This window comes from Cynocephalus volans, chromosome 10 (genome assembly GCF_027409185.1).
Source record: "Cynocephalus volans isolate mCynVol1 chromosome 10, mCynVol1.pri, whole genome shotgun sequence".
NCBI classification, from domain to species: Eukaryota; Metazoa; Chordata; class Mammalia; order Dermoptera; family Cynocephalidae; genus Cynocephalus; species Cynocephalus volans.
In genome coordinates, this window is record NC_084469.1 from 20,062,264 (window position 1) to 20,087,935 (window position 25,672).

Below are 25,672 nucleotides of genomic sequence, written 5' to 3' on the forward strand. Positions count from 1 at the left end.
AAAGCTTTGGCACAGCAAGGGACACTATCAATAAAGTGAAAAGATAACCTACAGAATGGGTGAAAGTGTTTGCAAACTACACATAAGACAAGGAGCTAATACCCATAATATTTTAAGGAACTCAACTCAATAGGAAAAAAACAAACAACCCAATTAAAAAATGGACAAAGGACTTGAATAGACATTTCTCAAAAGAAGACATACAAATGGCCAAGCACATGAAAAAAATGCTCAAAATCACTAATTGTCAGAGAAATGCAAATTAAAACCAGAATGAAATATCATCTCACCCCAGTTAGAAAGGCTATCATCAATAAGACAGAAAATAGAGCAGGCTGGTTAGCTCAGTTGGTTAGATCACAGCTTTAAAACACCAAGGTCAAGGGTTTAGATTCCCATACCAGCCAGCCACCACCACCACCAAAAAAGAAAATCTTTATACTGGCCCACCACCAAAAAAAAAAAGACAGACAGACAATAACAAATGCTGGCTGGCAAGGATGCAGAGAAAAGGGAATCCTCCTGCATTGCTGGTGGGAATGTAAATTGGTACAACCATTGTGGAAAACAGTATAGAGGTTCCTCAGAGAACTAAAAATAGATCTACCTTATGATCCAGCTATCTCACTACTGAATATATACCCAAAGGAAATGAAATCAATATACTGGAAAGTCACCTGCACTCCCATGATCATCACAAAGCTATTCACAATAGCCAAGAGATGGAATCAGCCTAAATGCCTATCAGTGGATGAATGGATAAAAAAAAACTGTGGTGTTTATACACAATGAAATATTATTCAGCTATAAAAAGAAATGATATTCTACCTATCATTTGCAGCAACATGGATGGAACTGGAAACCATCATGTTAAGTGAAGTAAATCACGCACAGAAAGACAAATTAATTGTTACAAATTAATTGTTACAAATTAATTGTTAGAAGAGAAGAGGGTGGGCGGGGGAAGGGGGTAGAGTAATGGGAACAAAACTATGCTATCTACCCTAAATGAATTATTGTGCAGTATATGCATACATTGAAACAACACATTGTACCCCACAAAAATAAATAAAAATGAAAGAAGAAAAGAATAGGACCTAGCACGTAGTAAGCCCTCAGTAAAAGCTGGCTAATGATGACGATATTCAGGCTTAACCTGCTCTATATTAGGACAAGGATATGAAGCAGAAGGTGGGTGAATTAGGAAGGACTCAGACACATACTGGTCTCCAGATACCCTAATGCTTGGTCTTAGAAATCTTGTTGCTATAAAAACATGGAACAAATGGGTTTTGAGGTAAGACCTTGGTAAGACTGAGAAGAGAGGTTCTGATTAACTGCAATGCTGACTAAGCAAAGGTGATACTAAACTCTACAATAAAAGAACTGGTGACTGGTCCTTCTCTCTGCCACAGCCTCATAGGCACCCTCAGCATACATCACTAGCCAACCAACTTTAACAGTAGCTGGAACTTAAAAAGTAAATGCGTAGTTTAAAGCATTTCTCTGATGTGGAGGATAATGAACTGAATTCCAGAAGCTCAAAGAAAATTTGAGAACTGTAGCAAACTATGTACCTTTCCCCACAAGTCCTTCGTTATCAGTCATTACAAAAGTTAACCAATCTATTAAGGAAAGATTCATTCAGAGACCAAGGATTCTGCCCCTCTGAATGTAATAGAGAAATGGAAGCTAAGCAGTAGATCAAGCCCCATTCCTTCTCCCCAGCTCCTTCTATTCTCAGTATGCTGATTCAGCTTCCTTTCGGTGAAGAATGTGCGGTGCCACAGTCCTCCTTAATCAGGTGGTCTGCTCAGACAGAGGATGTCTCTGGTAGTTTGCACATGACTCTTCTGTGCTTCAGGATAGAATGATGGCAGAATAAAAAAGTCAAGGTGCCAGGCAGATTTAATGCAATTAAAGTCCCTAAAGTATAGTTTAGAGAACCTGATAACCTATCAGTACAATTGAAAGAAGTGGGCAAGGGTACCAAAGAGTATCTGTACGGGAGGGTAATGATAAATTTTTCCTGCCAGAGTAAAAACATTTGTTTTTCCATTATAGATGCAATAAATGCTTGTTAAAAGTTGAGAAAATGTTGAAACTAAAAGAATATTAAAAAACTCAGTGTTCTTTTTTTTTTTTTTTAAAGATGACCGGTAAGGGGATCTTAACCCTTGACTTGGTGTTGTCAGCACCACGCTCAGCCAGTGAGCGAACCGGCCATCCGTATATGGGATCCGAACCCGGGGCCTTGGTGTTATCAGCACCGCACTCTCCCGAGTGAGCCACGGACCGGCCCAAAACTCAGTGTTCATTACCCAAACGCAACCATATCACCATCTCGGCAGATTTCCTTCCAGCCCTGTAATAACAGGTCTGTGTTATTTCCAACTTGGTGCCCCTTTACAAAACGGCTGTATAACATCCTACTATGAAGATTTACCACAATGTACTTTTAACAAATACTCTAGATTTGGACTTTTAGGTTGTTTCCAATTTTAAACTTTTATAAAGAACGATTTTGTGTATTTGTTTCTTTTTGAGAATTTTTATTTAGAATGGTTGCCTTAGGAAATTTTCTCAGAAGTAGAATTACTGAGGCAACTGTTCTTAATGTTTGTTAGATCCTTTAATCCATTCAGCTTTTACTAGGTGTTTACACAATGCCCGGGAGTGTGCTCAGATCAAGAACAAACAAAATGTAGTCCTGGTCTCTGTCCTCAAGGAGTTCACAGTCAGGGGGAAAGTATATTGCCAAACTCCTTTTCCATAATGTGATTCCACCCTAAGGTATAGTCCACATTTTACCACACTATTATGATCTAAATCAACCAAACAAAACCTGGGCCTAATTAATAGGTAAAAAATGAAACCTTGTTTTAATTTGAATTAATATTTACTGATTAGTTATATCTCCTTTTTATGAATTACTTCATGTTTTTGCTTGTGTTTTACTGGGATGTTGGTATATTTTTCATTAATTTGTATGCTTCCTTTACAGAGCAAAGATATGAGCCACCATTAGTATGTACTGTCGCACTTCTCCCTAGTTTACCATTTAATCTATTTTTTTCACATTTAGAATGACTTTCACTAAATTGTACTTTGGAGAGATGCCACTTGGCATATCTATATTGATACAGAATAAATATCTATATTGAGAGATGTTATAAGAAACTCCTCAATGAAACCTGTTTCTTTATTTACTGAAAGGATATTTTTTGAAGATAATGTTAGTTACATTAGTTTCCTCTTTATGAGATCCTACAAAAGAAATTTCTTTCTGATATTACACCAGGAACAATGATGCTTCTCCTGACTACTAAGTTTATTTTCATGTTATGAATACAGTGAATCATGTCTTCTTTATATCAACTCCTAGAAAATGTAAAGTCAACTAACAGCCCACCACTAACAAATGCAAACACTTTAAAAGCACACATTTTTGTACACTTAACTTCACTCCTAGCTTTATCTTACCTTTCCTACTTTCATTTTCCCTTTGTTTCATTTTCCTATCCATTTATTTAAAAACTTTAAACCAAAAACACAAAATAAGAAAAAAAGAAAATTAAAAAAATAATAAAAAATTTAAACCAGTTATTGAAATTATGAAATACAAAAATGCCTGGTGTCTAGTTTTTAAAAAATTGGAAGGTTCAAAAAAGTATAAAACAAAAAGTAAAAAAGTCCCACCAAACACTGTGTTAGAAGACAAAGAAATTAAGGACACAATCTTGCTTTTAAAAAGCTGACAAGCTAATAGAGAAGAAACAAACACAATTATCAAGAAGTGAGGTAAGTGCTGTGAGAAATGTGCTATGCGTACACATGGGAAGGGCATCTAACTCAGACCAAAGGGGTCTTGAAAGGACTTCTGGGGAAAACAATGCTGACTCCAGAGGGAAACGCAGCCTGACGGAAAGACAGGCAAGGGCAGTCCAAGTCACGAAAGAGATCTACCCTGAACTAGGGAGTTTTTTTTTGTTTGTTTGTTTTGTTTTTTGTCGTTTTTTCGTGACCGGCACTCAGCCAGTGAGTGCACCGGTCAGTCCTATATAGGATCTGAACCCGCGGCCGGAGCGTCGCCGCGCTGCCAGCGCAGCACTCTACCAAGTGCGCCACGGGCTCGGCCCTGAACTAGGGAGTTTGAATTTGATCCTGAAAACCATGGAGAGCTCAGTGCAGGATTTTAAATGGGATTTAAATGACATGATCAGATTTTAGAAAAAACAGTCTGGTAGTGGCGCGCAGAAGAGATTGATAGGGAATAAAAAAATGGAACCAGTCCCTTCAGCAGGAAAGTAAAAGACCCCCCCCCCCCCCCCCCCCGTAACCCTAGCTATGAGGTTGGAAGTTCAGAGGTGATAAGGGCCTGAATGATTTAATACTTAAATATGGTTTCTGTTTTCACTATATTTTCTAACTATTGCTTATATGTAAGAATGCTATGAATTTTTTTTGTTTTTGTTTTTGTGACCGGTAAGGAGATCGTAACCCTTGGCTTGGTGTCGCCCGCACCGCGCTCAGCCAGTGAGCGCACCGGCCATCCCTATAGAGGATCTGAACCCGCGGCCTTGGCGCTCCCAGCGCCGTACTCTCCCGAGTGAGCCACGGGGTCGGCCCTGCTATGAATTTTTCTAAACTCAGTAAACTTAGCCTCTTGAATTCAGATCTTTTTTTTTTTTTTTTAAAAGATGACCGGTAAGGGGATCTTAACCCTTGACTTGGTGTTGTGAGCACCACGCTCAGCCAGTGAGCGAACCGGCCATCCATATATGGGATCCGAACCCGGGGCCTTGGTGTTATCAGCACCGTACTCTCCTGAGTGAGCCACGGGCCGGCCCCTTGAATTCAGATTTCTAGAAGAATTTAATATCACCAAATAAACATAATTTTATCTCTTCTTTCCAAATATCTATATTCCATTTCTTAATGTATTGGCCAGAACAGTATTTTTTTAAAAAATAATTATCCAAACCATACGATTTTAGGTTATAAGTTGAAAAATGGTTCAAGGGAACAAATAGAGATTTTGGAAATTATTTAAACTCTGAAAATTTAATATTATGAACCATTAGCAGTATAACAATGGTGAGAGAATCTGCTGTTTAAGACATGTTGGGATAGCTGGGTATATACATCTGGCTATCAGTCAGAGCAATAAGAATTGCTTCCTACCATACAACTGTTCAGATGGGTCACATAGTTAAATGTAAAAAAAAAAAAGAAAGAAATAGAATATTTATTCCAGCTGTGGAAGGAAGATAAATTTCTGAATATTGTGAAATAAAGGATATTATCAGAGACAAATTGAATAGGTACGAATGTATATAAATAAAATATTTTTGTCCAATGAAATGTAAAAGGGGGACAGTGATAGGAGAAAAAAGGCTGATAAAAGAATACTAGCTTATATATATATGTGTGTGTGTGTACAAATCTGTTGAAAATATGAAATATGTGAGGTCAATAACCATATTCCAGTGAATAATGGTCAAATAGTCAAAAGAGATGATCAGTTTACACACAAAGGAAACAGAAAAAGTAAATTATCATTTGGAACACTGCAAAGCCTCTCATGAAATTAAAGAAATGTAAAAAAAAACTGTAGAGAATCACTGCACACTTGTTAAGTTATGAAATTAACAAAGAAAGCTAGAACACAATGTAGAGAAATATTTACTTATACATTGCTGGTAGCACAGTCAAGCTATCTGGAAAGCCATCTAAGAAACATAACAACAGCTATACATGCATGCATGCATGCATATACATGTGCAAAACACACATTCTGACCTCCTAAGTTGACTATGAGGAACTATATCCCCAAAAGAGAAACAGTTATTTGCTTATTCAGAGTAGAACTATTCAAAACAGGAAAAAATGAAAATAATCCAAAAACCTAAAAAAAGTAAAAACGGCTAAATGAAGTACAGGATAGCAACATGATGTATCATACAGCTTTTTAAAAGGGCCGGCCCCGTGGCTCACTTGAGAGAGTGCAGCGCTGGGAGCGCAGAGGCTGCGGGTTCAGATTCTATGTAGGGATGGCTGGTGCGCTCACTGGCTGAGCATGGTGCGGGCGACACCAAGCCAAGGGTTGTGATCCCCTTACAGGTCACAAAAAAAATAAAAATAAAAAATAAAAGGATGCATATGGGGACATAAATAACTAGAAGTGCAAAGGGAAAAACTCAAATGAATGCTTTGCAAAACTCTCATGTACGCATGTGATTTAAGAAAGATGTAGATAAAGTGAATGTTTTCCTGTACTCTTATTTAGGTACAACGGGCCTTCGTGCTATCCAGAAGCCAACCTGGGACTATTCAACTAACTGCACACACACTATCTTCCACCTCTAACAGAACACGATCCAGTAGGCACTTTTGCCCTCCAATAAGCACCATCACAGGAATACAAACCCTGCTTTACAATTTGGGTTTCTGGAAAGGAAAGCAACTGCTGAAGTGTCTAAGGGGCTTACTGTGAGTGTGGCCAGTGACATGAAGCCGATTAGGTTATTCCATACTTTGTCGATGTCCTTCAGCAACTGCTGGAGTTTCTCACTGCACACTGCAGTGGCTTTTATCCCCAGCTCCACACGTTTGGTTACCCTGTACACTTCAACAACACCTGATGGGGTGAGAGAGTAGAGAGTTAGGTGCTGGCAGTGTCAAGAAAGATGAATGAGACAAGGCAACATTATTGCTTGCTGATATCTTAGCTGGAATTAAGGAATGTACCTGGGCACAAGGGACCTTACTATTCTTGGGGACCAATCCCCTTCTCAACCCTACAGTATAGCTCACTGGTAAGAGCACAGACTCTAGAGCTACACTGCCTGGGTTCAAATCCCAGTTCTGCCTCTTTAGTAGCTATGGAACTTTGGGCAAGTCATGAAACCTCTCTGTGCCTCAGTATCCTCATCTTTAAAACTGAGATAATAACAATACCTCCTCAAAGGATGATTGAGAGGATTAAATGAGTTAATATTGTAAACGGCTTAGAACAGTGCCAAGAGAAGAGGAGGTGTTATGAAAGTTATTAGCTCTTTTTTTGTGTATGTGGGGGGGGGTCAGGTTTCTTTTTGAGTCTCTCCGTTTGAAATAAACTGGCTGGAAATGGGAATAGTAAAAGTTTAAAAGAATCTAAATGTTAATATCATTGCAAAGTAATTAAGAAATATCTCATCCCTCTGAATCTCTAAGGATTTACAAAACTCTGTGTCTTCACATATCTTTCGTACATTTAGGACACAGAACGGTTCTTTTCCTGTGGTTTCTGAATTCTGGTTGAGCTCTTTAAGCAAGGATGAGAGATGCTAAGTATTTCCACGTTCTAAGGACTGCCACCAGACATATCCCCTGCCCCTATAATGTGACAGTCACCAGACACATTACCCCAGCCTCCATAAGTGAATACTAGAAGAATTCCAGGGAATCTTCCAAGTGGTCCATCATCAGCTTTGTGTACAGCACTATGCCTTTTCCTGCCCTTTCCCCAAGGGCAGGTCAGGAATTATTGCCCATCCTGTGCCAAGTGAGGGGGCTTCTAAGAGAATCTTATTAGAAGGAAAAACAGGCACCCCATTTCCTGGTGAACATGCTTATGCAGTAGAATTGTGCTTGTATGAGCAGGAAAAGAGGAACTGGAGTGAGGTGGCAGGAGTAACGCAGAGACTACATCCCTTTACTATCCACTAAATATTTTTGAGTACCTACTGTGTGCCCTAGATTAGGTATTGGGGACACACCAGTAAACAAAACAGAATTCCTGCCTCCTTGATGGTTCATTCTAGTGGAGGGAGATGGTAACCACAAGCACAATAAGTAAAATAGACAAGATATTAAAGGTGATAGGGCTAAGGAGAAAATAAAGCAGAGATGGGGATAGAAAGTGCCAGGGGTGGGGAAAGGGGATACTGTTTTGAGAAAGGGAGGCCAGGGAAGAGCTCACTTAGAAGTTGACGTTTTAGTAAAGATCTACGAAAGATTAGGATCCAATACACAGAGCTCTGGCCACAGGCGAACCCTGAGCTTGGGGAAGGAGGAACAATGAATTGGACAAAGATTGAGGTTTCCAATTGGATTGGGAAGTTTAATACCTAAAGATGGCCAGGAAGTTAAGGAATCTGTTTGTGATGTCATTAGGGGTAGAGAGGATGAATCCACAGAGCATCGTAAGGCACTGGTTGGAGACAAAATGATTTCATCACTTTAATGCCTCACTAGTTCAAACTCTTTGATGAACCAGTAATACAGATATAATTTTACATAATGGTACAAATAGTTATTACTATGATTTTAGTGCCTTTTCTACAAATGCAGATGCTACTTAGTGAAGTTATATGTAGCTTGAGAGATCTAGCTTAAAATACTTAACATACGGGAAAACTGAAAATAATGCGAAGTGCCATGATTTTGAACAATATATATATATATATATATATGCATATATATATATGTTAAATTTTTTGGCAGGGAGCAGCTGGCTGGTATAGGGATTGAACCCTGGCCCTTGGTGTTATCAGCACCATGCTCTAAGCAACTAAGCTAACCAGCCAGTTGAATAAGTAAAATATAAAAGAACATACCTAGCAAATATTCCATGCCTTGAGCTGACTGAATTACTTCTGTGCAAACAGAACTACTACTTATTCCATTTAAAGTATCATTTGCCTTCTTTATGACCTACAAGAAATAAAATCACATCACCTTATATAACTGAGAAGTCATTGCAAATCAATTTACTATTAGTAGAAAATGCAACCAAAAGCATGATTGACTGATGTACTGCATGTATATGATTGTGCTGAAACAAATCTGAGAATTTAATTTTAACCTTGAGGAAACAATCCTCCACTTCTTTGAAAGAGAAAAAAGATAGAGGTTCTTTAGTTTAAATATTATTTTGATTTAGGCAGAATTAATGGTAATACTTAATTATTTCTTAAACACAGTGACAGATGATGGGATAACGGACAAAGGAGCCAGTGTTTGCTATTATAAATGTGAAAGGAAGCCTCACTTAAGATACATGACTTTTCATAGAGTTTCATTTTGCACAAGACCATTGAAGTAAGGCTTGCCTCAAGTTTCCTCTGACCATCCAGAGGAACCAAGGAGAAGGCAAATGGCACAAGAGAGCACTCACATACACGTGAACACAAAATGACATACTCACATCCAAGGCACTCCCCAGGCACCTCTGCCATTCATATGCATATCTCTCATTCTCCTGTGGATTATTTTATAAAAAGAATTGGGTTAAACAGGTAAGTCTGGAATCCTCTATTAATGACTCTGTCAATTCAAAGAGCTTGGAAAACTTTGCTCTTTATTAAAATCACTCTAGTTTAAGCAGTTCATATTTGACCACTAATGATTATTTTAAATTACTAACAAATGTAACTCCTGAGCACACGACCTGTGAATGTGAGGGAAATGTTCTATAAATGTTGCCTCATTCAACAGTGTCAACCTTTTTTTTTTTTTTTTTTTTTTCGTGACCGGCACTCAACCAGTGAGTGCACCAGTCATTCTTATATAGGATCCGAACCCGCGGCGGGAGCGTGCTGCGCTCCCAGCGCAGCACTCTACCAAGTGCGCCACGGGCTCGGCCCAACAGTGTCAACCTTTCTTCAAAGGTACTCAGCATGTAGGTATCCAGTACCACAGCCAATATCAAACCACTGGCTCTCCACTCCCCAGTTATAGTGCTGCAGGCGCACGTGTGCATGTACCTGTGTGTATGTACGTGTGCGTGTGTATGCGTGCGTGCGTGCATGCATGTGTGTGTGTGTGTGTGAAGGAGAAGGTTAATGAGGAGAGTTAAGCCTGTTGGCTACAATGTAGGGGGATGACAGCATGGGACTAAGATGCAGCAAACAGAAATAGTTAGAAGATCCAGAACATTTTCCCTCTCTCTGTTTTGAGGTTTGAACAGTCATTCAGATGATAAATTCTAAGTGCTCAAAAAGAATTCTGCGAACACTTCCCTCCTTGAGAAGTCCTATGAATAACTTTGGTTTTAGGGGGACTGAGTATTTCCAGTGGATGTCACATCTGAGAAGTATTTTCACCCAGGGCTAATGTTGTCATGCTCACTTCAATTACTATTTTATATTTGGTGGGTTATGCTTTTCTGCCCCTCATTTCCTCATGTCAGAGCAGAGAAAGCATTTTTTTCTTGGGGTCCTCAATGCTCAGCTGGTCTTTTGCCTGCCCCCGAGAGAAAACGACCTTGCTCACCTCCACTTCTCCCGTCAGATCTTTGTACTTGTCACGGATGACAGGCAGAGCTGGCTTCTCACTCAGAGTGTTGGAACGGTCTCTGAAAGGCTGCTCCAAAGCCGGAGAAGGAGAAGAACGGGTTATTTCTTTATCACCAAGGCTCAAACTCCTCTTGTGTGATCCTGGGAGAAGTGGATGGTACAGTCAAAGGTTTTGATTATTCAGCTCAGTTCAAGTGGAGGCTCTTCTTTGCTAACATGACCCTCTTTTTCAGATGTTTTTGTCATGAGGCATTCAGAAACATAATCCTCATTCATTCACTCTGGGAAACTACACGTTGAATCTTCTCTATTGTTCTCTCTAGCTTGGTTTCCCTGTCTTTAGTTTTCTCCATTATTCTTCTCTGATCGGTCACAATTCTCCTATAATTCTATTTTTTTTTTTTTTTTTGTGGCTGGTTAATATGGGGGTCTGAACACTTAACTTGGTGTCATCAACACTGTGCTCTAACCAACTGAGTTAACTGGCCAGCCTATTCTTCCATAATTCTAAGTGTAAAACCATTGGAGTCTGGAGTACTAAAGTGCCTTTCTAAATATCAGTGCATAAGAGCTGTGTTGCTTTTCCAGTTATTAGTTATAGATTTGCAACTGAGCCACTACACACTCAATCCAACTGAAATCAATGATCCTTTCCATCAGGATGGGATTAAACAGGCAAACTCACATGCCAGAGATCAGGCAAGTAAAGTAAATGCCTGAAGTAGGTTAGCTGGAGATAGGAAGTGGTGGGGACTGTGGCAAATTAGGAGAGCATATCCCATCTATAGAGGACACTGCTACATAGCTCCAGCTGATTGTCAAGACACAGGAATGCAGGCCTACTATTGTCAGGTATTATGATATTACAAGAGAAGCTAGAAATCCAGATTGTAAAACCTTATGATTTTTCAATATTGGCAATTACTTCACACTTTAAAAAAAAAACTTCTATGTGGATCAATCAAAACAGATCTGCAGGCTGGATTCAGATCCACAGCAACCACATTGCAACCTCTGGATTAAAAGACACTGTCTATAGCTAGGGAATAAGAGCAGAGCCACCCTGGCCACAAGTGGATCAAATCCATTTCTCTGGCTCTTTTAACACAGCACACTCATAACCAAACAAGCTAATGAGCAATAACTGCACGTTATGCTTATTTTTAGTGCTTTTTGGACTAAAAGCACTAAAAAGCAGTTATCTGAGTTATCTGAGAAATAGTGACTTGACTTCAGTTCAGTCTAGGGAAGGCTTTATCATAGCTAACTGTAAATGATTCTGATTTCAAAGGTTGAAAAATCTACTTCCTGCTAAATCAGGCACCAACATTTTATTCTTAAGAACATCTAATATCTCAATGGACAAAAACCACAATAGTAAAATCTACCTGGAAAGCTACTCACCTTGAACAGAAAGATCAAAGGTCGCCAGCTCACTCTTGATCATTTCTTCACTGGATTTCATTTTGCTTTGCGAATTGGCTACTAAAAAGTCAAATTTGCTGATTTTGGGCTTTTCACTTTGGAACTCTCCAAAGTCATCTAGACATTCTTTGGGGGTTTCATGAGAGGTGCTCCTGGAAGCTGGGCTTGGACATGTGACCTCTTGGCTCTGTTCAGCTGTAGGAAGGTCCTGTCTTGTGAAATCTTTATAGTCCCCACTTTCATATTCTTTTTGCTCACCGTTCTGTGGAATCACATCTTTAAAACTGGCAAAAGCTGGGAAGGTAGTCTCTGAAAGAGCATCTTCACTTGCAAAGGTCGTTACTTTGGACAGAGATGTCATGGTGACGTTTTCAGAACTGCCAAATGAAGTCTCTTTCTTTTGAAGAACTGAGGCAGCTGAGAAGGATCCACTTCCTGCTGAGAGGACAAATGGAGAGAGTTTTCTGCCCTGAGATGCATCATCCCTGTCTGACCAGTCATAGCTTGTAAGTGTGCTCACTGCAAAATTGTTACTGTAGCTTCCAAAAGCAGCATATTTTAAGTCCTCTATATCTGAAAGGGAAATAAAACCCCACAATTAGAGGCAAACTCACGATTTAGGCAAAATGCCCTAAATTCTGCAGAAGCAAAATGCCTAGCATACTTGATTCGTTTTATGCTATGTTGGAGTTAACTAAATTTAGAGCTTGTACTAAAATTAAGAGTTGAGCTGTAAAATCGGATCTTAGAAAACACACATTTAGCCTTGAGTTGGCATTTAGACTTGGTTACCAAGAACAATTTTCTTGGATTTAAAAATTACTAAAAAAGATAAGGAAGTTCATGTACCAATGTATATATTGTTTGATGTAAGATTAGGGTCATTTAATAAATTGTCTGTTCCCTTATAAACTTTAAAATGTACTTACATATTCCCTGCCTAAAGCACGTCTCCTTTCATCTTGACTTCGCTGGAAAATGTTCCTTTAAAACACAGTCATATGAAATGTACAAGACAAACTACTAAAAAACTGAGTTTCTCAAAACTAAAGTGAAAATAACGTCACCTAACTTTTAATCAGTTATTAGGAATTTCTGTCTCAGGCAAGACCAAACATTAGATTTTTTTTTTTTTTTTTTTTTTTTTTAAAGATGACTGGTAAGGGGATCTTCACCCTTGACTTGGTGTTGTCAGCACCACGCTCACCCAGTGAGCCAACTGGCCATTCCTATATAGGGATCCGAACCTGTGGCCTTGGCGTTATCAGCACTGCACTCTCCCAAGTGAGCCATGGGCTGGCCCTCCAACATGAGATTTTAATCAAGCAACTACTTACCTAGTAGTTAATTTGGTCAATTTAGACATCATATTGCTGTGATGAAAGATGAGGAAAGAAAAATCAATCTAATCGACTTTAGCCCTTAAAGAATAGAATCAAAGATCTGGGTCATGTTAGGCTCCTGTTTCTCCTTCAATTATGTATCTGCTATCCCCATTTTAAAAAAAGAAAAAAAAAAGGAAAAAAGAAAAAGAAAGAAATTTTGGGGCAGAAGACTCATTTTACAAAGCATTCTTTTTTTTTTTTTAAGTTGACCAGTAAGGGGATCTTAACCCTTGACTTGGTGTTGTCAGCACCATGCTCTCCCAAGTGAGCCACGGGCTGGCCCCTCAAAGCACTCTTAATATATGTTTAAATAATTTAAGAGACAGCAGAAGAAATGCGGGTTTTTGACTTAGATCTGAGTCCAGCTCTGTCACCTACTACTTATGTGATCCTAGGCAAATTATTTGACATTTCTCAGCCTCAGTTTGCTTATCTGTAAAATAAGAAGACCGTGTTCTTGGAAGGGCTGTGTTATGATGATTAACTGTGATAATGTATGTTAAAAGCCAGCTCAGTGCCTGATGAGCAATATATAATAGCTAGTATTAGTTCAGCATAGTTGTCACCATCCTCAATTTGATATTTAGTTGTTGTTTTAGGGCCTGAAATGGAATTATTTTGAATAAAAATGAAAAATCAACTCATATTTTAGGGATATTACTAGGGAAAAAGTTTCTTACTCATTTCAAAAAGCAAAACCAGCTGAGGCTGAATAAAGCTGGCGTAGAGAAGCCCCTTTACAGCAGCACTGTCCACTCAGTTTCATTTTTATCATTGTACAGGAGGCAAGAAGGCCAAATGCAAGACTCTCCCTCTGACAACCACATACATGATTTACAAGGAAAATGCTCAAAAGTTTTATGACCCAGATTTTCATAACTAAGTCAATAGGTGAACCAACAATGGGTCATTTTTCTTTCTCTCACAGGAATACTGATAGTTTATGAGAGGTCGGGGGCTCTTGACATTTCCATAGCTCTTCTAACAGTACACCCCAAATCTCTTTCTTTAAGTCCTGTTAGGAAAAGGGTACGACATTAATAATAAAAATGGAAAACACTAGATGTACAAAAAGCCAACCAGTGAAAAGCAAATATCTTTCACAGAACGATGGTATATTTTAAAATTCTGCAGTGCAAATGGTACTCTTCAAATGTGGCTTATTAAACAGAAGGAAAAAAAGATTCAGGTAAAAAATTTATAGTTTAGAATGAATGAAAAAAGCCCTTAGATGAAACTCTTTCTTAGTCTCTTGCTGTAGTGTTTTTCCCACTACGTAAAGGGATCAGAAGTTGCCCAGACTCAAATGAGGTGAAATTCATCAGAAAACAGATGCAGTTAAACACAAGACTAGTCTTCAAAGGTTACTTTCTGAAGAATGTTTCACTATACAGCTATTTTTATTATTAGACCCCACCAGAAAGCTCTTTTGGGAAAACTATATTAAGAACTGCTCCCAGAATCTCTTCTATTAAAAGGGTAGCAATTTTCCTAGAGACCAAAGATAAATTTAATGAAAATACAGCTCCAGTTCAAACACTGCAACCAAGTTGCTATGGTAATAAAAAAAAAAATTGTGCAATTATGCAACAAAAAACCCTTTTTTTAAAAAAAAAAAACTAGAAATGATTCATATAATCAGATAAAAGGCATTACAAAATAATAAGGGATTGCCTTAGTAAAGAGCTTTTAAGCATTTTTATAACTATACAGGTCTTCAATAAATCTTATTTTTATTAAAAATGATATGCATACAAGATTTTGTGCCTTTTGGAGCAACTTACAGAAATGACTAAATGGAAGACTTAAAATGGAATATTTTATACTTTTTTAAAAACGAAGAGTAAATATACAATATTCACTACAATCAAGCCTCAAGGTTGAGTTTTAAATTTACTTTTGCTTATTTACTGGCCGCTTGGTGTAAAAAAATAATTTATTAAAGCATAATTCACTTGAACACATAAGTTATTGATGTTACATAAGGACTGAGAGACGAAACACTGTATCTCTAAACCTTAGCATTTATAAACAATATAAATATAGAGAAATATTTCCTGGCATAGTGAATATTTATAAATGATTTTCTAAGAAAAATGAGGTATATCAGTTCATTGAAAGTAGGTTAAAGCAAGAAAATTCCTCATTTCCCATGTTAACAGTTCTACATTTTCTAAGCAGTCCAGTTATGTGTGCCATTATATAATGGTCTTTTGAAATTATTAAAGATTATATAAGACCTACAACATAATCGATAGAAACCCTGTCTAGAAAAATGTTGTGAAATAACCCACATTTTATTTTGTAATCACTGAAGTTACCATAGATGGATTTTCAATTTGATAGCTGAATTCTGAAAATTGCAAGAGAAAAAGAAAAAGAAATTGGAGAATGAATGCAATAAAATGAACGGAGAATCACTACTATATTTCCAATTCTACTAGAGAACTCCTATGCTGTGCTAGGTTGAGCTACAATTGCACAGATAATACGCCAAATTGTGTGCTTTAATACATGTATTTGTTTGCAACCAGGAATGTCCTATTACAAAGGCCAAAGGAATAAACTTATACAATCTACTTGCCATCATGGATCTCAAATCAAGACATGGATTTCTTGCTTATGCTGGCAAGTAACCCTATCAGTCTTTTCCATAACCTCTTTTGAATGGATGTTGTATACGAAAACAAGGTATTTCTTAGAACAAAAAACGTGAGCTGCCACTACGGGACACACAAGGCAATATCCATTCCCATGGACACTTTCTAAAGCTGTAAGCATATGCCCAGGTAATTAAGAGTTACTGGCTTTTGAGGAAGGAGTTTAGAAAAAAAAAAAAAGGAGATACACATGCAAATTCCACTCTATTCCCAAGTGTTTAATATAGTAATAAAAATGTTCATTGGACTAAGGAAGAAATAGCTTTTAATTTCCAATAATGATTTAATCCAGACTTCATTTACCAAAGCAAACCATGAATATTTGTACATTTCAGTTTCTCATCACTCCTGGCCTTAGCCTACCTTAGACCCTATTCTATCTTGGATCTATGAAATCAAGCATAATCATATTCTCTATTAACTATAAAACCTGATCTAACTGTGTCCTATGCATCTCAAACACCCTGATAGGTGTTGTTGAAGAAAACAGGAACGAAAGTGATCACAGTATAAGCGTGACAGGCTATAAAATGCTGCTATATAATTGCCTTCTAGTTTGCATGAAAATCTCCTAATTTGCATGAAAATCTCCCATCCTTCATTTGTACTGATTCACATGACTCTATGGTTTAAATTATATCTGTATTATCTGTAAGAACCTTCAGGTTTCTGTGTCAGCATTTTAAATTCAATACAGAAAAGTGGCAATCCTGCGGATATTTTAAGTCAGAGGAGGCTAGAAGGACAAGGAATGGTGTCAGAACACACAGTGGGATTGCCCGTGATCATCAGTAAAAATCTCATCAAAAAGCACCAAACAAGTACTGAAGACGGCAATTGCAATTGAGGCCTTTTGGCCATGCAAGGGAGAGGGGAGCACCAGGAGACCCACCTGTGTGTATTACCTTCTTATGCACCTCAATGTTATTGGGTCAACATTTTCCAAAGCAACTAATCGAAAGTACTCAAATGACGGAAAAACAAAGAGCTAGAAGCAGCTCTTTAAAAATAATTTGATTTTTTGAGTTATTTTAGGATTTAGCACTGCTTCTTTGCTATTGCTAGTGTTCCTTTCATGTTCATTTGCTACTTCTAAAACACAGTAGGGATTTTAATGTGAACTGTAGAACATAAATACATTTTATAATTTCTCAGGCACGGATATATAAAGTCAAGCACTAACCATCTTACTTGGCATCAGGGTAAACAAAACAGTATTTTTTTTTTTTTTGAATCTACAGCAGAGTTCTTCAAGTCTTTATTGCAAAAAAAGTTTACATCACTATATTTTATTATTAAAAGTAGCTCCCTAAAAAGTAATGTGTTACTTTGGAAACATTAATTGCTGAGTTTGTGAATGTATGCCTTACACAGTTATATTCAGTCATTTTCTTCAGTCTGCTCTGATAAATGCAGAAAGGAGTTAAAGCAGTCCTAGATGGACCATCTAGCATTAGAAAATTACACTGGCAAAGGAATTCCTTAGTCAAAGCCACCATGAGATTGGTCTTATACACAGCACAGGAAAATCCTAAACAAAGGGCAGCTGGTTTTATCACTAGATGGAGGCTACATTAAGATCTCTTTCTTCCAAATTTGTTAGCACCACACATCATAATTAAATATATTTATACAAGGTTTTTGAAACCAAGTATCATTCAACTTTCTAAAGCATTATGCTCTGAAAAACACTGTATTTTAAATAGCAGGCCTAGCTTTTCTTAGTCTAAACCCCAACATGCAATTTTTTTTCTCAAATGGCATATTTCAGATACGATAAATGATCTCTCAGGAATCCTATTCAAAACCCTCATCTTCAGTAGTTTAATTTTCTTTTTTCCTCAAATTCTAAAAAAGAACAAAGAACTGAAAAGCCTCAAAACATAAGAATAAAAATTTTAAAACATGGAAACAACCCTTTTCTCAAAGTTTTTATTGGTCTTGGGTTTTTTTTTTTTTTTTGAGCAGCTGGCAGGTATGGGGATCTGAACCCTTGACCTTGGTGTTATAAGACTGCAATCTAACCAACTGAGCCAAACTGGCCAGGCCTGGTCTTAGGTTTCTGACCTGAAAAATAATAATAATCTCAAGGTTTTTCCCTATTATCATATTTTGAAATGGTGAAAATATTTTCCAAATTTGACCTACTCTTGTTGCTAAGTTTCATTGGTCCTTCTAGAAACTGTTTTCTTAAAAACGAAAGTGCTTTAAAGCTTTGTCTGACATATCCCCTAAAGTTGTTTCAAGAACTTGCTTTATATACTATAAGTAAAAAAAGACTGAGGGTTGCTTTATAAAACATCCTGAAGTTGGAAAGATAACATGCTCTGCAATTAGAGGATCGAGTACCCAATTTGAAACTCAAATCAAATTCAGTCCCAAAGGCCTCCTGGTATTAACACTGAACACTTTCCATTATATAGATTATCAATTATAAATTCAGTTTACATTTACTGTGCTCAGAAGTCTATCTCAATACCATTTGATGATTTATCTTAAATTAAGTTTATAAGTATATAGTTAGCTAGTAACTGTGTCCCTCTTTCCCCAACACTCAACTATTAGGTCTTCTTCCTCACCTTCCCCTTCTTTAAAGTGTTACTCCTCGTAAGAGACAGGCTCTCTAAAATAAAATATACTCAGTTTCTTTATTAGAGGAAACTCGAGTACATTTTTTTCTCTCTATTACATAAAGTAGTGTAAGGTTTGAAGTTGTATTTTTCAAGTTTAAAGTTATATTTCAATCCAACGCCACGTTAAAAACTTACATCAATGGAATTATAAAGGGCAATGGCTAAAATGTATCAATAGTTTCTTGGGAGACAGGTGTTTGGGGAAAACAAACAAACAAGCAAAAGGGCAAAACCTTTTTGTCCCAGGGAATACTACTGCTCTAAACTTGATACCAGCCAGGTATTGCATTGGTCTGACCTTGAAAATGTACAAATTACACACATCCCCACACTTTCAAAATATGCCAAAGAATTATTTATTAACACAGGACTTACAAGATCACAAAAGAGAGTGGTACAGGAGAGCTGGAAAATAAGTCATCAGAATAAGCATGCAGATCAGTATTCGCAGAGGAATATACTAAAGCAAGTTCGAAAAGGCACGTTCACACAGAAAATGTCTAAATTGAAAAAAAGACATCAGAAAAGCTGCCAATAAATAAATAAATAAATAAGGTGCTGATTAAAATACAAAGATTTTCATGTCAAAGAAGAGTTACTTTACAAGTAGGTAGGTAGGTAGCTACAGAAGTCCTGCTAACCCTTTGAGAACATCACAAATGAAGGTAAGCTCTTGCTGCCAACAAAACCAGATGATCTTAATGACTGCACATCAAGATGCTTCAATGCCACAGAGATTAAATTTGGTGGGGGAAAAAAGCAGCCTAGTTGAAATTATATGCAGCAAGGGCTCAAAGGGTTAAATGTAATAATATGCGGAGAAATCAGGCAATGTTATTAGTATCATCTACCTTCCATACAAAGAATTATAGCAAGAGTTAAAAGAGACAGTATCCCTTTCAGAGTTAAGTTAGGGTTTCCAAATAGGATTAAGGTCCATAGGCAGCAATCTAGTAGGTTTTATTCTCTTTTCATCAGCCCACTTCTTATTTCTCCAACAAGAAGTACCTTTAACCCTCAAACTAAGAGAGCAAGAGATACTGTGGTGATCATGAGGATAAAATAAAACCACATCATATTGAAGTTCCTGCCATTTACACTCTATGCTACATTTATGCAGCAATTTTGCTCAACAGCAATATAGGGTCATTGATAGGACATCAACCCCTTTTAACAACCGCTCTCAAGGGATACTGCTCCTTTCTGACAGGAGGTTTACAGATAATGGGAGGAAACAAATCTGCTTTTAAGAATATCCTCAAACTGAAGAGAGTTGGCTTAAAACATTACAGGTTCCAAGCTTGGAATGTTCCAAACATACATAAAAGAACATGAGCACAGAAGATAATTTTAACAGGTCGATAAGAACAAACTCAGTCAAAAAACCAACTTCCCCTCCCCAAATAAACTGGAAAAAAAACCCCAAAAAACCCACAACAAAACCCCACACCCAGATTAGACTCATTTCATAAAGACATCTAGCTTGGCACTGTGAAAGATATAGATTCACTTTCAGAAAAATAGTTAATTAATAACTTCAGAGTCCAAAAGGCTAGTATACATGTTATGAGATTTTAAAATAAAAATCAAATGTTGTTCAGAAAACAGCACTTTGCAACCAACTGGTGTGGTTCAAGTAGCTCATATGAAAGAGGAAATCAAAATTACTCTATCAAACAGCAGCAAAAAAATAAAAATAAAAAAACTTCTGAAGAAAAGTACAAAAAAAAAAAAAAAAGAAAGAAAGAAAGAAAGCAGACAGTCCAGGGCATAAGGAGCTCTTCAGACCGCCCACTGCACTTGGAAAATACCTTAGCAAGTAACGACATGAGACATGTAATCTCTCTGCTAACTTGCTCCTAGTTCAGCACCCTGTTTAAGAATACCTCCAACACATCAATAGCCAAAGGATAAATGCATTTTGTTTTCTGACTTACCAATTTGATATAAGCAAAAGCTACAGTACTTTACAATTTCTGCCTGAATCTGTAAACTTAGAAGTGTCTGTGTATTCCTCTCTTGTTAAAAAAACCAAAAAATTTTTTAAAAAACCCAAAAACCCTTCATATACATAATACATTTTCTAGAATGGAGTAATACTGAGATATTTCTCATTATTAAAGGCCATAAAATAGGTTTTTCTTTCTATATACATATCAAAAAACAAACAAACAAAACACCCCCAAAACTAGGACACTTGGGAATCTAGTTTTTATGACAGGAAGCTGAACAAGAGAATAAACTGCTACATGTAAATCCACTTAAAATTTAAAGAGGGCTCTCTAATAAGATGTTATCAAACATTTTTTCAGAAAGTTAGTAGTTACCCTATCCTAGCATCTACAGATTTGTTACAACTCAGTACTTTCAGTAACAGAAGTAACACTGAAAACAGGACCTGGATTCCACTAACACCACATGCCCTCCCTCCTTACCAAACCCTGACATACAGGACATCCATGTATGAGCTTTTTCCTTCTTCTCTTGAAGGAATGTGGCAAACTGCAATACAACTAGTAAGAAATTTTTACTTTCTTGGCCTAACCAGAGTCAGTTTCTGTAAACCAAACAGAATACTATATTGGCAACTGCTTAATATACCCAAGAGAAGAAAAAAGGAGAGGGGAACACTGATTTTGCTCATAGAAATGGAGGGAACATTGCTGACACTGCGAAAGCCTTTATAAAATTTCTGGCAATGTGGGGTTCATTTAGCAGTGGGTTTTTATGTACCTCTAACACCAAGTTGGTGTTAGAGTTCAAAAATAAAAATATTTTAGCGATCCAATCTATGTTCCATAGTAGTCACAGTATCCATAGTATCGAATTTAACACTGCTTTAAGGAGACTGGCAACAAAGAGGTTAATTAGAAATTCATAAAAGTGAAGGACCAGAGCTTTACTCTTCTGTAAATCAACATCAACAGAATCATCTATGAAATGTACATCACCATCACCAGAGCAATCTAACCAATTCCTCACCTGCAGCAGGAGGATGCTGGCCACTAACTGTTGGTAAATCCAAAGAGCTATCAGACATGACATGCTTAAGATCTCCTCCCACATCAGCCAATTTCATGTCAAACTGAACAGAAAGTGCATCTTCTGAGTCCTCCTTGCCAACACTGCTGCCACCAATGGAAGGGAGATCCAAGGACTTCACTGAAGCAGAGTCTTCTTTGGTGTGTCTGAAAGCCACTGCTTTTTCTCCCAGGGATTTGTCGGAGTTCAGGGAAGAAAATTTATTGGAGTGGAAGTCAGCAAAATCATCATCACTTTTTCCTAAAGGAGTGTTATCTTTCAGGTCTTCAACACCTAGTCCAGATCCTTCGAGAGAAAGTTGTTTGAAGACATCATACTTGCTAGATGCAGCAGTTGGATTTTGTCCGCTCTTCCCTATGCTGCCCGAATTACTGGTTAGAGGAACAGGACTAGCTTCCTCTTTAAGGGCACCATATTTGTCATCTGCCTTTTGCTCAGATGAAACAGAGCTATTACTGAAAGCCATAAAATCTGCAAAGTCATCTTGTTCCCCAACAGATGCTGGACTAGAATATTCTCCAAAAAGGTTGAACTCTCCAAAATCATCAGCCAAACTAGAAGTTTTAGTTGATGTCAATGCTGTTGTAGCTGCAGCAGAACCTGTTGACTGTGGTCGTGTGGAGACTGATTTTGAAGTACTAAACGTAGCTGAAAAAGACAATGGTTTCTCACTGCTGCAATTAACTGAGGAAAACATATCTAGGTCTGCTAAGTTCAGAGGGTTTTTCACTTGTGTTTGTTGTTTCTGTTGTATAGTTCCTGAGGGGAAGGATGCTGGAAAACTTTTGTCTTTCATTGGTGGCTCTAGTGGTGATATACTATCGGCTGTTTTAAAATCAGTGAAACCATCATCAGTTCCTGTAGATCTGAATTCTGCAAAGCTTTCTCCTGAAAGAAAAAACCAAATAAATAAGAATGCTGAACCAAAAACCACAAAATGCACAGCATATTAAATTGCAAGCATAATTTTATAGACTTTCCCCACTGGCTTGACATTATTTAATCACAGTTTAAACCGTATCCAACTACGTATTTGTTTCCACAGTGAAGTGTAGCGATATGGAAATATATAAAAATCAAACTGAGAGTACCTATCAGTACCATGTTCATTTGCTCATGACTTTAGTGTGATATCTCCCCTAGTGACAGATCCTTCAATTGGCCAAAAGCACCGCTCTCAATACTTTTTCATACAATAGAATAAGAAATAGGTTCTGGAGGTTCCTGAAGAGAGGCATATTAAAATAGTGGTCCTAGGGCTGGCCATTTAGCTCAGTTGGTTAGAGCTATAGTATTGATAACATTAAAGTCAAGGGTTCGGATCCCCATACTGGCCAGCTGCAAAAAAATTTTTTTTAATTATAAAAATAAAATAGGGGCCATTTATTTTTTCTTATTTTTTATTTTTTTGAAAGATGACCAGTAAGGGGATCTTAACCCTTGACTTGGTGTTGTCAGCACCACGCTCTCCCAAGTGAGCTAACCGGCCATCCCTATCTAGGGATCCAAACCCTTGGCCTTGGTGTTATTAGCACCACACTCTCCCAAGTGAGCCATGGGCCAGCCCCAAATAGTGGTCCTCTAAAGAAAAAACATGTTATGTGTTACATGTTACCAAAAAAAAAAAAAAAAAAATCAGAGGTACCAATGAAGCATTATGAGAAATCTTGCACCGAATATTCAAGATGTATAGCACTTTGTTCAACTAGGGATCTTAAGATACTAAGTGGTCTTGTTCAAGTATGTGGAAGCATTAATTTGAAGGGAACTTTGATGAAAATTTTTGAAAAGGTACCTACTTGTTTGCAAAGCATTCTGGCTAAGGGCATATTTTAAAGCAGCTCCTCCCCATATTCTCTTAACAAATAAGCTGAATCTTATAGAAAAAAATCTGTGAGAAATTGGGCTTTTCTTGAAATCAGCCATCTCACTGTACCAATGAGCACTTATTCTTATTTATTAAAATCAAAGGGATTTGAATAAATACCAACTATCAGTTAAAGTCTCAGAGAATACAGCTTAGACTTTAGTTTATATTGTGTTATTCTAAGGACAGGGTTACTGACGGAATTTTTTATTTTTTGGTTAGAGAAAAGAGGTACTAATGTACTTCTCATAAGTAATTAATTGGACTCCATTAAGACACTGATAAAAATCTGGGCCCATGATTCTTAATACTGTTTCTATTCTTTATTATCACAGTAATGTTATCGCTCACAGGTATGATGTTAGGATGCAGATGATCTCAGTTTTTTACTAGTGTTTGAAGTTCTACCATAATATCCACTAGGCTATGCCAGTAATGAAAACCAGAGATAAACCAAATATAAATATAGCTGTACCAAACAACACCACTTACTATTAAAAAATATGACTGCCATCTCTGGAGATTTATAAATTAAAATACAAGCTTTAATTTCCTCACCCATATTTTGAAATTCTACTTTTCCCCCAAAATGAGATATAGAAGCATAAGAACCATAAAAATGTTTTTAAAACCAAAATCCAATTCTTAAAATTGGCATATAAAATAAAGCAGGCTTTAAATATATTGTATTTGTATCATGATATATATACTTTGATATATCAGATGAAAAAAGCATTGAAAATAACAGAAACTGATTTTTCTTCCTAATCTTAGATATTTAACCAATTCACCAGCATAATCCATCAACACAGAGAAATCCATCTAATATTATTAGGGAAATTTTAGAAAAAGAGAGGAATGGCATTCAGATGTCCGGTAATTTATGTTTTAAAGACATACCACTAACAAAACTAAAGTCAATTTCACAAATTGACAGGAGAAATAGACGTAAAACTTTACTTTAAAAAATCACCCTAGTGCTCGCTTCGGCAGCACATATACTAAAAATCACCCTAGAATTTTAGACAAGTATATCACTGATTATATTTGTATTATTTCTAAAAATAAAAAGGTAATAAGCAGCCAATTTTATCACATCCTAAATTTTCAATGTGTTGCTTTGAAATATATGTGAAATTGACAAGTTTTGCTTTGTTATTTTTAAAAAGAAATACCCACAGCAAACTAAACTTACTGATGAATTGTAAACTTTTCCATTAGAAATGTAAGCTGGGTCAAAGGGTTAAAAGGAAATAAAAATGGGTAGGTTTACAAGTTCAAAAACAGAGTTTTTTGGCAAATAAATTAGTTGCAGTCACTAGAAGCATATTATTTCATGGGTAGCTTTTCAGTTAATTTCTGAATTCTTGAAAGTTTCATTCTCTAATTGTCACTTTTTAGGACTGAAAAATCTCAAAAGAGACCACTTTTTGCTAAAACTTCAATAAAAAGGGTCACTTCTCTATATAGAACATTTTCCTCATCTACTTTAATTTATGGCTTAAACTGTAGAAGCAGAAAAAAGGAAGTATTATTAAACTCTGTCATTCAAGTAATCTAAGAAACTCACAGCTCTAAATACAATATAAGATTCCTCATAGATTCTAAGACACTATCATACTTTCATGAAGTCAAGTCAATGTATTTTTAATGATAGTATAAAAAAAGTTACCACACCATTTAGGAGAATAAAACATATTCTCCTAAAATGAACAAAGTTGGCAACTCTACTTGGAAGGCCTTAGAATTAAAATTAAGATAGGAATGACAGCAAGCAAACAAAAATTACAATTTGGAACTTTGTTAATAAAGTACTGAAAAAGGAGGACTAAGGTACTGCTTACATTTTGGTGGCATCATTGTCTTTCCCTATTGTCTTTTACAGCAATAACATACATATCATATGATCATTAATACCATATTATACAAAGAACCCTGATATTAAACCATGCTCTTTACTCCAAACTTGCCTTGGCCTGAGAGTTGATGAAAGCAATGCTTGGAGCAAATGAAAACAAGTCAAAAGTTCCTCGAAGATTTATCTTTGTACTCCCAGTGTCTGATACAGGCACTGAGGAAGAAATAGCTGAAACATCCTAAAGGAATGGATGATACAAGGAAACATTTCCAGAATCTAAGAGCTAAAAGGGATTAAATATTCTTATTAAGAGGTGGGTTTCTGGGCCGGCCACGTGGCTCACTCGGGAGAGTGCAGCACTGATAGCACTGAGGCCGTGGGTTCGGATCCTATATAGGGATGGCCAATATACTCACTGGCTGAGTGTGGTGCAGAGCACACTGTGCTGAGGGTTGCAAGGGGGCCGAGGGTTGCGACCCCCTTACCAGTCAAAAAAAAAAGAGGTGGGTTTTCCTTTTTAGA

General features: G+C 37.0%; 1 protein-coding gene across 13 annotated transcripts in view; it reads right to left on the reverse strand.

Annotated features, from left to right (window-relative positions):
• The window catches only part of SYNRG (synergin gamma), an 85,615-nt gene that overhangs the window by 13,560 nt on the left and 46,383 nt on the right, over nt 1–25,672 (reverse strand). For 12 of the 13 annotated variants that reach the window (XR_010024573.1, XM_063109391.1, XM_063109402.1 and 9 more), the window contains 6 exons: nt 21,366–22,313; nt 11,685–12,278; nt 10,258–10,421; nt 9,191–9,244; nt 8,601–8,697; nt 6,492–6,640 (listed from right to left, as the gene is read on the reverse strand). Coding sequence is in view for 12 of the 13 variants with exons in the window: in XM_063109391.1 (XP_062965461.1) it covers nt 6,492–6,640; nt 8,601–8,697; nt 9,191–9,244; nt 10,258–10,421; nt 11,685–12,278; nt 21,366–22,313 (2,006 nt within the window). In the remaining variant the exon portion in view is untranslated. Of the gene's footprint in view, nt 1–6,491; nt 6,641–8,600; nt 8,698–9,190; nt 9,245–10,257; nt 10,422–11,684; nt 12,279–21,365; nt 22,314–25,672 lie in introns of those variants that run through there. The other variant, XM_063109400.1, reaches the window with a different exon arrangement.